This window comes from Lygodium microphyllum, chromosome 2, assembly GCF_053477565.2.
Source record: "Lygodium microphyllum isolate KBCC chromosome 2, Lygodium_microphyllum_v1.1.10, whole genome shotgun sequence".
NCBI lineage: Eukaryota > Viridiplantae > Streptophyta > Polypodiopsida > Schizaeales > Lygodiaceae > Lygodium > Lygodium microphyllum.
In genome coordinates this window covers 133,752,430-133,765,902 of record NC_141136.1, presented here as the reverse complement: position 1 = coordinate 133,765,902, position 13,473 = coordinate 133,752,430, and the positions used below count along the sequence as shown (strand labels likewise).

Below are 13,473 nucleotides of genomic sequence, written 5' to 3'. Positions count from 1 at the left end.
CAGGATGGATGCCTGGGAGTCTATTGGCAGGTCTTGTCAGCCTCCTCCCCAAAGGGGGAGACCGCAGCTGGAGCTATCCCAGTGGAGACCTTCACCTTGTTGTCAATGGCCTATAAGGCACTGGCCAAGATGATTGGTAGGCGACCCGCCCCGTGCTTCCAGACATTATTCATGACACACAGACAAATCTTGTCCAGGATAGGAGCATCCTAGACAATGTTTTCACCTTCTTCGAGGCGACCGAGTGGGCCCAGCATAGTGGCCAAGGGTTGGCTATACTACTCCTAGACTTTGAGAAGGCCTATGACAGGGTTGACTAGGACTTCTTAGAGGGCACCATGGAGAGGTTGGGTTTTCCCCAAGCATGGATTTGCAGGATCTCTGCACTCTACTAATTAGCCACTAGCCGGGTTCTCATAGGTGGCAAGAGGGGGGAGGAGTTTCGATTGAAGAGATCTATCCGGCAAGGCTGTCCTCTTGGCCCGTATCTGTTCTTACTCTTTGCAGAGGCAATGTCCTACTTCCTCTGTTCACATGTGAGCAGGCTACGTGGCCTTCGACTTCCGGTGAGGGAGGAGATGAAGCTACTTGATTCAAAGTATGCAAATGATACTGCCCTTTGTATGGAGGATGATGTGCTGATGTTGGAGAGAGTGAGACTAGCTCTAGAGGTGTTTTACACTATAGCGAGACCGAAAATCAACTGGCGAAAGTTGCTTGGTTTTCTTACAGATCCGGACGCTAGTACGGAGTGGGGCGTCCACTTGGGGTTCAAATGGGTGTGCAGGGGACAGACCGTCCGATACCTAGGGTTCTAGGTGGGACTCAACATCACTCCTGCCTAGCAGTTTCTTCCAGTTCTCGACTCTATCAGGCGGAAGCTAACCTACTGGAGTATTGTCCGCCTCTCCTTAGCGGGCCAAGCCCTAGTGGTCAACCAGGTCCTCCTAGTGCAACCTTGTACATTGCCTCGTGTTGGTGCTTCTTCTCGTCTTGTGTGGTTCAACTTCACTGCCTAGTGCGGAACTTCCTCTGGGCCAGCTCAAACGGTTCCAAGGACTCTTGAGCCAAGGTGGTGTGGGCAACCATCATCCGGCATCGGTCTGAGGGAGGGCTTGGGATCATAGACCCAGAGTTCCAGAGCCTAGCCCTTTTGGGCAAGCTAGTAGTCTGTGGGCTCACACCACGAGGGCAAACCTGGAAGGTCCTTCTACAGTAGGGTCTCCAGGAGTATTGACCGAGGATTGGTGGGGATTGGAGGCCATCCTTGAGATGGATCTTCACGACTGCCTAGATCACGCCACCCAGATCCTCCTTCCTCCACAGCCTACTTCAATTATGGCGGCAGGGCCTCCGCAAGGCCCTAATTCAGAGGCCCCCAAGATGCCAGGAGGAGATAGACCGCCAACTAGTGGTGCGAAACCCCCAGGTCAGAGATCAGGATGGGATACAGATTCACGAGCGTCCCCCGCATCTAGTAGGCTGGGTGGGAGGCTGGCCCTACTCTAACTATCAGGACGTGGCAGGAGGTGTATAGGATGGTAGCAATCCCTCATCAGGAGTGGCTTGACTCCCCGATCCGAGAGCAGGTGGAGCCTAGCGAGGTGTGGGCCGCTAGATTCTCGCCAACAAGTATCCCCCTACAGGTGAGAGGTAGAGTGGGCAGCGCCCCCTACGGGATTTTCTTCACCGTGCAAGATGGGGGGCGTTTGGTCCTTGACAGAGGGCAGCAGGATGAGGAGATCATTGTCCTTCCTTGGAGGAGGATTCGTGTGGTTAGTCTCCAGGGGAAGGTCTGGACCCTTATGTGTTCTGGGAGGAGTTCCGGGAGTGGCACCTATGGATATGGGATTAACATCTATACATTAATTTGAGCTTCTTCACAAAAAAAAATGGAGAGATAGAGAGAGATTTAACATTTTTGATATGTTCTTGTATTAACATCTAGAGAGACTTGAAAACTTGAAAGAAGGCAATGGAAAAGATCTATTGAGTAAACCTTGCATGTGTATAAATAGTAGTACTAATACGAATATCTTAATCAGATGGGGAGTTTGGTCAGATCTCAAGGATACCATAGATGCCTTCAAGTCTACACTTCCATTGACAGTTGACCTACGGAATCCTGCTATGCGACGACGCCATTGGGAACAGCTAATGGAACAAGTTGGTCAAAAGTTTGATCCTTACTCCAAAGATTTCACCCTTGACAAGGTAAGGATTGAAGTTTAGATAACTTAGGTTATGTTTCATGAAACTAGCGGTTCTACATGGATTTCTCTAAATATTTTCACAGTATAATTGAAACCTTCACAACTGTTATAATGTACTTGTAAACCATCAGTCCTTGAATCTGCAAATTATTTTTATGATACTACTTTCTAGGTGGCAGAATTGCGTCTGGATTTGCATGCAGCTGCTATTAGTGAACTCAGTGTTGCTGCAAGTAAAGAACTTGCTATTGAGGAGACACTTGCAAAAATAAAGGATGTATGGGAGAGTCTTGAACTTGACATGATCCCTTATAGAGAACTGCCAAAGGTACAGAATTATCATTTAGAAAGGTAGTTCCATTTTTCAGTCGCTGAACTTGACACATTGAGCATCATGTTCTCCAGATTCACAAATTAAGGAGCACAGAGGAAATTTTTGCAATTTTAGAAGAGCACAGAGTGACCTTGTCATCTATGAAAGCCAACAGGGCTCATGTTCACTTTGCAACAGATATACACAAATGGGAGCATGATCTTTCCCAAGTGTCTGATACAGTTGAAGTGGTGGTTCAGGTGTGTGGACCTGCCCAACATGCATTACTTGTCACAATGCATCTATGTTGTCCATGAAGTATCTATGAGTAGATAAACTCTCGTCTCCTACTATAACCAGGATGTTTGCTCACCTTAAAACATCTTGAAATGACAACATGTCTTGCACAAATTGTCTCAAGCAGTGTTAAGATGGCCGATGTTATAATAATAAAAACTAAGAGAGTAATTTTAGCCAGCGATCTTGGCTTAGCCAATGGGCCAGCCACATCATGTGCTTAAGTACTTTTAGCAAAGTCTTTGCTGCCAATGGTGCCATCCTAAAAGGGAATTCAGTTTTCTTTGCATCTAACCTATTACAAGTGAGCAGAATAATACCATATAGCTTCATGGGGTCATGTATCAGCTAGATGAAGCAGCTTACCAAGAAATTTACTTGGTCATGAGGATATGGGAACCTGGCCAGGGCAAAGATGGCTTGGGATGTTATTATTCAGCCTACATTTAGAGGAGGCTTGTGGATCATAGACCTAGTTAGCCAGAGTAGAGCCTTATCGATTAAGCTCATTGTCAGAGGTCTTTTTCTAGGCGAGGAGCCTTGGAAGAAAATTTTGTTATGGAAGCTTCAGTCTAACAGACCTACTTATGGACAACCATGGCAGCTTAGCATTCAGTAGATCTTTCAAGTCATTAGGAACAAAGGCCCAGGGAGGAGCTTTCAGATTAAATTTGTAGTTCCCATTGTCAGGCCCTAGAGACCTACTTATGGACAACCATGGCAGCTTAGCATTCAGTAGATCTTTCAAGTCATTAGGAACAAAGGCCCAGGGAGGAGCTTTCAGATTAAATTTGTAGTTCCCATTGTCAGGCCCTAGAGATCTGTTTACCCTCAAAGGAATGCCTCAAAGGAAATCCTAGTCGGGCTATGGCATCCTCAAAGGAACCCCAGTTCACCCTGTCGTAGGCTTTCTTGAAAGTCCTGAAGTGACATTGCTATTGCTTGACCATTGTGCTGAGCACACTTCAAGGGCGCACAGTGTGCTGAGCACAGTGTGCACCATCAAAGTAGGTAAGGACTGTTTCCAGCATACTCCAAGCCGGAACCAACCCTATCTGTTTGTCATGGATAATGCTAGTGCAAGAAGGCATAATTGCTGATCATCTTTGCCCAGGCCTTGTTGACCACTAACTTCTGTCTGTCATGAATAATATCTAGCAAGTGGGGGTGTGATTGTTGATAATCTTTGGCAGGACCTTGTATGCCACCAACAAAAAAGTGATTCACTGCCACCAGTTGAGCTGCTATCTGTCCCCCTTTGTGGAAGAGACAAACTAGGCCAGCTGAGAGGTTTGTAGACATCTGCAACCCGTGAAAATTCCTGAAAGGCGGAATGTTTCACTTCACTTCCAAATGGTTAAAGAATCTAGAGGGCCTTAAACAATTCCTACTTTGAGAAGGGAAGAGATAGTGGCTCATCTCCCCTATAATCAAAACCAGCACGCAGCCTCATCCTCCGTGCATCCTGACACCCTGATTGAGAGCTGATCGTGCTCAACATACCCTATAGAAATGCGTAGCCAATCCCATCACCTCCTCTAGAGAGGTGCACATTCTCCCCTACTGACCCCCAAGGCTATGGTTATAATCCCTCGGAGTCTTGGACCAATGTACATGGAATAACTTTTCAGCACATGGTATCCTCCTTCCAAGCCCAAAAATCTGTGGAGGCCCAAAAAGAGAGCTTCATCATTGCTAACAATATCACTTTCATTCTAGTCGGCTTTCAACATCACTTTAAATTTATTCTGTGGTTAGGCTGCCAGGGCTGACCTGCCACTGACTCTTGCCTCGATGATGCTAAAAATCTAGTGAATCAATAGTTATCTGTGCAGGGGTATGCTGAGTCTCCCTGGTCATCTCTTTCTGAGCGAGCTTACACACCAAATCAAGTTCATTGCAGTGCCTAATGGCTTAATTAGTTACAGCGCAGGCCCATTCTTTCGCCTGGCGCCTCATATGGATTGGCACTATAGCCCACCAGATTGGTTATTCACACAACATTGTATATTAGGCCTTCTTTGTACTTTGATATTACCTCAAGAATTTTCCTGAAGTGTCATTCATAGGATTTTCTTTTCTCGGGGGGAAACAAAGTAGGCAGGGATTAGGTTACCCTGTTTCTATAACCATTTGACACCCTGTCATCTCCCTGCCACAATCGGAAATAGTTGCAGCAATCTTTGAGGTATTTTTAATTGCATCCAGATCTTTGGTAACACTGCATCTACAAAATGAAGCTAGTGGTACAGTCTCAACAAGGCAGCTAAAGGCCTCCACTATATGGCAGTATTTCACTGCTAGCCATAGGAAAAGAAAGGTGACCAGTTGCCATGCAAATCGATGTTAGTGAGGAATGTTTGTAATAAGTCTCTTGTACCGTGGCACCAAGTAGATAGTACCCTTCTCGAGTACCACTTAGGGGTAGACAAGGCACAAGTAAGAGGAAGCACAAGTAAGAAGAAGGCGCTAGGGGAGGAGGCAGCTGTGAAGCTTGCAGGTAGACAAGGCAGCCTAGGAGCAACAGTTCTTCATGCCTTATCAGATCTTAAATAGCAAGGATGAGTATTAGTGATTTGGGGTGTCTCAAAGGAGAGATCTCAGTAGTTGTCTTCTGATAACTGGCAGTAGTCCTTTCAGTGTATTGAGCTTTTGCTATACTTGCTGTGGGGATGTCAGAAAACATTTAATCCATACAAAACCTCACATTGTTGGTGTCTAGGTCTCCAGTGGTTTTCCTTGTAAGAAGTTTTTGATTTAACAGATACCCTTGTAGACTAAGAGAACAATGCTCTGAGTATCTCAATGTCCTGGCAATCCATATATCATACAGTAGATTGCAGAATATAGCAGAGGTCCCTTACGTGATGGCTTCTCTTCTTTTTTTAGGAAAACAGTTGTCATCATGTGTGTGCAAATATTTGACCATATTTAGCATCAAGATATTATCTACTTTAGTCACATATCATGATATTAAGTTAGTGCACAGGTTTTATTCAATGCTCAGCATCCTGTATTTGATTAGCCCATCTCTTCATTTTTTCATTGATGAAAGGTACAACGGCAATGGACATATTTGGAAAGTATTTTTGGAGGTTCAGAAGATATTCGCAAGCAGTTACCTGGAGAAACAATCCTTTTTAATCAAGTTAACGATAACTTCATTGCTTCGATGAATAAGCTTCAAGTATGCTTGCTCTTTCAGGAAATATGGTTCGCGTCTTTTATTCTTCCTCCATGTAACACTGAAGTTCAGATTGATGCTGAAACTTCTGTTAACATTTTTTCTATTTAAAGGCATGTTTGTGTAGAAGGGTCTACTGCATCAAACCAAACAAGTTTTTAATGCCTGCAAGATGTGAATCTATCGTTTGAATGGTGGTTTAATTTTTCAAACCTTATTTCTCTCCACTACCAGGAAACTAAGAATGCCTTAAGAGCACTGTGTGTTGATGGTTTGATGGATTTCTTCATTGCTATGGGGAAGAAACTAGAAAAGATACAGAAGTCATTGGACGACTACCTAGAGCAAAAGCGACAGCAGTTTCCACGATTTTATTTCCTATCAAGTGATGACTTACTTGATATACTTGGTCAAGCAAAAGATCCTAGAAATGTTCAGGCATGTGGCATCTCATAGCTTTCTGTCACGATAAATAATGTCTTGGTGATTTTTTGACGTTTGAAAATTTGTCCATTTTCAGCCTCATTTGAAAAAGTGCTTTGAGGGAATCAAACGGCTTGAAATACATGCACCTGGAGAAGAAGGCCGTCGTCAATATGAGACAACAGGGGTATTTTCTCCTGATGGAGAATATCTGCCTTTTGCAACCCCTGTGGTATTGGATACACCACCCGAGGAATGGCTTAATAGGGTATGATCTATGGCTAGTACCCCACTTGTCCTTGCCTTGACAGCGGCATTTCGTCTGGAATTTATATTTTGTTGGTGACATTTGTAAAGTTTATTTCCTCTCTTGCATAAATCATTAGCACAATTTTGTTTATCCTGTTTTGTGGGATTATGCATTGCACATTAAAAGATTAGTGAACCAGTCCCTGAATATGTCATTACTCTCTTGCAGAAGAACTTTAGAGTGACATAAAATATGAAAACCCAAGATAGCTCACTTATTTGAGAATGTTGGGCTCTATATGGTTAGCCTCGACATTTGAAAGTACTTTTCTTTAAAAAGATAATTTTAACGAAAGTGCTCATGTCCCATTTGTAAAATGGGTAAGTAATCCATGGTCCCATGTGTGCAATTGGCAAGAAATAACCCAATGATCTAACTTTTGGAATGATCTTATACATCCTAGAATCCCCTTAAAAAGGTCTTTCATTTGTGTGCAGTACCCCTGAAAGGTAGGATCATGTGCTTCACCCTTCTCATCAGATGCATAGCTCCTTACTTTACTAAGTTCAAAGTTCTAAGCATAGGCTTCATGAAGACCGTGATTCTTCTCTCTTTTTAAAAAGAGGAAAGAGTGATTCTATTAATACATGGCACAAAATATTCCAAACAAAGAACAAAATCAACCCTATTAAAGACTTTAAATAGAACCAAATATATAGCCCAAATGGACAAACTAGGAGGTCTATAATGTCAAACAATGTGTGGTTGATAGTTATGAAAGTGCCAAAATTCCAGAACTCGAGATTCTAAGAAAAGCATCTCTGCTTCTCCTTGTAGTCTCTAAGTTACCTTGTAGCCTCTTGCACCTCAAATGTTGGACAGAATCTTTGCAATGGATATATTCAATAAATATATAGAATGATTACATTTGAATTTCCAATACACCATGCAGTATTGCTAGGTATCAGCTCCTATCTATGACAGTTCCCATCAGTCCACTCTGACGATGAAAAATCTAGCATGGAAATCCTACTTAAGAGTTCACCAGGGGTGAGGTAGGAATGACTCCCTTCTACATACTCTATCCAGAGGCTAAGCCTCTATTTTTTACCCGAGCAATAGTACTTTGTTACCCAAGCAATAGTACCTCATGTCACTCCCATAACCATTGTTGTGTCATACAACACCATCTTGAGGCCCCTCCAAGCCTCTTGAGCTTTAGGCCAGTCCATATACAATGTCTTTGAGTCTCTTCTGGCTCTCCACATCTAGCACAAGCCAGTAGATCCCTGCCATAACCAAGCCAGGTGTTAATTACAAGCGCTTGTGCTCTAGGAGCCATAGAAAGAGTGACATATTTCTTGGCCTAAAGCCATCATCCAATATCCTTCATAAGCCAGCTAGAAAAGCTGGTGAGATACTCTATCCAATCTAATGTTGAGTAGCAGTTTTCATTGCTCTGATCGTGCTCATTTGAATCCTTCTTCCCCATCTAGCTTGTATCCAGAAAAGGTGACATCCCTACGTCTCTCTACAAAGGGACCTTTCCATACCCACTGTCCAAGGTCCCACTGTAATCCTTGAGGTCTAATCGGTTTTCTCTAATAACAAAGTGACCCTATGTGTGGTGAGTGGCTACGCTAGTTCTACCAAGAAGAAGAGTGGGCTGTTTGTTGTCACACAATGTATCTAACAGCACTTTGGGGACTGTTTTAGCTTCTTGAATTGCCACCCTCTCATCAGCATTACATCCTTATTAAGTGCCTGCTCAATTTGCTGCAAATCAGGCTGCTGATCAGCATGCAAAGCTTACTGATTATGCTGATGTAACACCACAGCCTATGCCAAATCCGCTGCAGCACTTTGTGAAAAAGTCAACAAAGTGGCAAACATGTCAAGTGGACCCATAAGTAGCTGAATTTTGCATTCATAAAGGAATGACCTGCATGTTCAACAAATACAACATCTCAACTGAAAATGATATTGTTCATGGAAGGTTGGTACAAGTGGTACCCTTTACTTTCCAGCAGTATATCCAATAAATATGCATTTTGACAGCTTTAGCCTGAAGCATACATCGTGTGGTGATTGCACTAAAGCATAGGCCAAAACATCCAAACATACGCGTGTGTGACACCACTAGCTTACAGCCATTCCAAGCCTTATGTGATGTACATGCATCCAATGCCTTGGTGGGGCAGCAATTAAGAATGTACTTTGAGCACATGACAGCAGCAAACCAAAACTTTGGCGGTAGCTTGTTGTGTGAAAGCATACATCTCGCCATCTCAACAAGGGATCTATTCTTGTGTTCAACCACATCGTTCTGCTGAGGTGTATATTGTGTAGTACACTGATGTATGATACCATGCTCAGCCATGAAAGCATTGAATTCTTGTCACATGTATTCCCACCCTCCATCAGTACGAAGAATGATAAGCTTGCAACCATTGTTGTTTTCAGCCATGGCCAAGAAACAGTTAAAGCATGCAAAGACTTCTCACCTATGTTTCATTGCATAGACCCAACAATGACGTATCAAGTCATCAATGAATGTAACAAAATTGAAGTATTCGTGAATGGATAATATGCACATGGAGCCACAAACTTCATTCTTAACAAGCTGCAATTTCTGATCAGCTTGAATAAATCCAGCTTTGAGGAAAGAAGCCCGATGCTTTTTCCTAAGTATGCATCCCCCACATATATTTTTTATCGGTGCTTTTAAAGGGGGAAGATTAAGCAACATATCTTTGCTTTTAAGACAAAGCAATCGCCATAGTTTAGATGACCAAACTGAGCATACAACCGAGTGTCATCAACAACCTTGGCATCAGCTACTAAAGTATCTTCTAATGCTATCCTCTCATAGGAATCCATTTGATAGAGCAAGAGTCCATTGTACAACATGCTTGTGACAAAAATGTCATCCTCTCCATAAGACCAATGGAGGTAATGGCTGAAACTAAAAGTAGATTCTTCTTTATTCCAAACACATACAAGTCATCCCTAAGCATAATTGTACACCCTTCTTTTGCAGAAAAAAATGTGGCTAGTTATATTACACACAAGATTTTTACAATGAAGCGCATGTGCTCAACAATTTGGCTAGAAAAAACACAAAGTCATTAAAAAAATCATATTTACAATCCTCTAAAGGTGGTTGAGGGAGTATGGGGGAAAGAAGCCATGGAGAAGTATACTACCACCTAGGGTTTCCGGCTTGCATCATGAAGAACAGGTTGTGGCCACCCAAAGCAAGCAAAAAATGATGTTAGAGCTCATGATGGGCCCGAGAATCACCCTACACCTGGCCCCAGTGGCCACAGAGGAAATGAATGATGGGAGTCTAGAGATTTGCCAAGGTCACATATAAGAAGAGGCACTCACTGCCAAAATCCAGCTAATAGCGTGCCTTCCAAATGTGCCACCCTATGAGGCTCCCAATAATCTCCCACAACTCTAAGTGCGATGTTGTTGGCTCCAATACCTCGTGGATGGGCAATGCATCAAGGCCAACCACAATGTAGGAATCTAACTCTACAATGAAAATCATGTCATGCATCTCAGCCTTGTACAATAGGTAGTGGCCCTAATAACTATCTACCAATAGAAGGCCCCCCAAGCTATGCACCCTAGGCTAGGCACCACACAGGAAATAAACATTTTGGACCTAGAGATATTAATGTTGTATTTTCTTTCCTCTCAACATGTAAGTTCCAAGAGTTTTAAACTACAGATTTGTAACATCTTTTTTTGCATGATTTCAATTTTATGGGTCTGATTATAGTTAGTCGCAGGTTGAAGCAGCCATGTATGCTGCTGTGAAGTTGCATCTCGTTAAAGCTCTTGAAGACAGCAAGCTTGCAAAGAAAGACAAATGGGTGAAAGACAATGCAGGACAATGTGTTATAAGGTTCTTTAACACCTCTTAACAATGTCAAATGGATATTGATGATTATCTTTGTTGTGCTCTGAATTTGTGTTCCTCTTATTGGTGGCTTGAAGCCAAACTCCCCATTCTTTAATTTCTCTGAATGTTGAATTTAATATAATAAGTTCATTTTCTTTATTTCATTGGATGAGAGCTATGTTCTAGCAAGTGGTTTCTGTTATTTTCCTGCAACTGTTACCTGAATGAAGCTCAAATGTCTCAATGAGGAATGTTTATGTAAAATAGTGCTGGACAAATCAAATGGACAGCAGACTGTGAGAAAGCACTTTCAAGGACTGAAACAAGTAAAGCAAGCTTGTGCAAATTGCTTAAGAAATGGATAAGCTATCTTCACAAGCTTACAGACATGACAAGGTCACGAATAACAAAAATTGACAGAAATAAAGTTGTAAGTTTCTTTGCCTTAAAAGGGAGATTCTTTAAGCTCTGACAAACAGATGAAAGCTGTATTTTTTTAGGCCTGCTTTTCTCAACTAAATTATGGGTGAAAAGTGGAAAGGTGGAGGAGGAAAAGGTGGAGTGGTGGTTTTGGCACATAGCCAGACGATCTTATGCATGCTTGATTCTTTTACAAATATATCACATTTTACATTAGAAAATGGCAGTATTATTACTGTAGGCGCATGTGCTTCCAGAGTGGACATGACCTTTGGACTCCCACTTCAAGTAGAAATACCAGTCCTAGTAGATATGCAGGCATTGAAAACACCCCTATACATGACCTTATCAACTAGGTTATTCAATTAGTCCACCTGGAGGCTAGAGATATCACACCCAACATAGTGGAAAGAGCTGAAGATTTGGGGAGAGCCTCGGATGACTTCCAAGCCACACTTGATACCTTTCAACCTACGCTAGTTTCGATGTCTCTAATATGACCCCACAAGCCATGGAATGCAAGCTCATAGAGCTACAGGAATGGCTGGCCTGGATATGGCTTTTATTGAACAAACGGTGGCCGTTCTTGGTCCGGATTCTGATGCAGAGGAACCGGAGGATATGGTGCCTTGTACAGAGGAGATGCCTCCTGCTCATGACTTTCAGCCTGCGGGTAAACGCTCCAAGCATACGCCCGAAGAGACAATCGGTCATCAGGATCGTTCTTATGCTCAGGTGGCCTCTGATTCTGTGGATTCGCAGGAGATTGACTGGGAGCATCTGCTGGAGTTTACCAATACGTTGCTTGGCGACTATGTCCAGCATAATCATGAAGTTTTTTCTGACGCAGAAACTGAAGAGGTTCTGGAGGCAACCGTGGATCCGAAAACTGTCCTACGCTCTTTTTCAGTGTTTTATGACCGTGCAGTTATACTCTTCTTCACTGGCAAGATCCCAGTGATTTCTCAGATTCATCAGTGGCTGCGGCATTTACTGCAAGGGGAGTGTGTGGAGGAGATTTTTGTTGGGGTTCGAGGCTTCTATGAGGTGCTGCTGAACTCGGAGAAGCATCGGGCTGAGCTCCTGTCCAAACTACCATTGTTCTTTGATCGCCGTTTGGTCCATGTTGTGCCATGGCGCCCTATGGCAGACTTTCAGCGCCTACTTCAACGGAAATGCCCGGTGTGGATTGAGGTGGAAAATTGCCCGGCCGTCTCTTGGCCATTGTTAAAGGATGCCATGGCCGTTGTGGGAACGGTGCTGGTCCGCCCAAGCCTAAGGGCAATGAATAGAAACCGTTTGTGTATGTTATGGGACACTGCCAGGAAGAGGCCTGCGTGGCTGCACCTTAATTGCTCTGGCATGCATCCTTTGCATTTTCGCTTGAAATGGGGCAACTTTGTGGGACACTGCTTTTCGTATGGTAAATTGGGGCACTTTATGGCCAAATGCCCAGAGAGGCAACCGTCTTCAGATAATGTGCATGTTGTGCCACCCAGGGATGACATGGTGCTTGATGTTCCGTCACAAGAGAAAACCCAACCATCCAGTGTTTTGGATAAAGCTAAACAACAGGTTTTGGGTTTGGATTCCCGTACAATGACTGGATAGAGGCACATCCCAAAAAATGTAAAAAGCTGGATGCTGCTCTGCCGGATTCTGGGCCTACTGTGTCACAGGATCCCATGCACACATATATGCGCAGGAAAGAAATGTTCTCTTCACAGCATGCTGCACGTACTATGGTTCCTTCTGCTCCCCGTAATCAGTCTACGAGGAAAGTTTATACAAACGGTCCCAAGGGCCTGCCTGCTAAGTTGGCATTTGATTCTAGAGGTAATGTGATTACACCCTGGGATCGTCGTTATCCCCGTTCCATCCCCAAGACAGTGGATATTCCATCTACCTCTAAAGCTGGCCGGCAGAATTCTTTTGCAGTGTTAGCTGATTTTCTGGATGACGGGGTCCTTGACATTCTAGCAGACAAGGTTAAAGCGAGGCAAGCGGTGCCTCCTTCCTGATTTTCTTTTTACGGATATATGAAGATAGCCACATGGAATGTGCGAGGCATTTGTTCTCGCCATAAGCAACATGCCATGTGGACTGTCTTGCATGAGAATCAGTGGGATGCCTTGTGTGCGGTGGAGCACAAGAGTCACAGTGAAGCTGGAAAAGTTGTGGACTGCCATGGTTTTCGCTTGTTTTATGCAGGGACACATGCTGTGCATTATTCTGGTGTGCTTATGATTGTCCATGAGAAATATCAGCCTGTTCTTATTAAAAATTATGTACAGGGCCGCTTTGTGGTAATTGAAATTTTATTTGAGGGAGAGATGTTATGGTTGCTGGGCCTCTATGCTCCGAATGACCCTTTATCTCGCCAGGATCTTTGGAAGAACTTGCAGAGCTACATGTCACTTGGCAGAAGGGGTTTCTTGATGGGAGATTTCAATATGTGTG

At 43.5% G+C, this 13,473-nt stretch overlaps 1 protein-coding gene across 1 annotated transcript in view; it reads left to right on the top strand.

Moving 5' to 3' along the window:
* LOC148040346 (dynein-1-beta heavy chain, flagellar inner arm I1 complex-like) overlaps nt 1-13,473 on the top strand; it is a 288,628-nt gene that overhangs the window by 196,762 nt on the left and 78,393 nt on the right. Inside the window, exons 24-31 of the mRNA XM_087698625.1 lie at nt 2,046-2,214; nt 2,386-2,541; nt 2,619-2,786; nt 5,879-6,010; nt 6,242-6,445; nt 6,528-6,698; nt 10,481-10,596; nt 10,861-11,023. Coding sequence (XP_087554751.1) covers nt 2,046-2,214; nt 2,386-2,541; nt 2,619-2,786; nt 5,879-6,010; nt 6,242-6,445; nt 6,528-6,698; nt 10,481-10,596; nt 10,861-11,023 — 1,279 coding nt within the window. The remainder of the gene's footprint in view (nt 1-2,045; nt 2,215-2,385; nt 2,542-2,618; nt 2,787-5,878; nt 6,011-6,241; nt 6,446-6,527; nt 6,699-10,480; nt 10,597-10,860; nt 11,024-13,473) is intronic.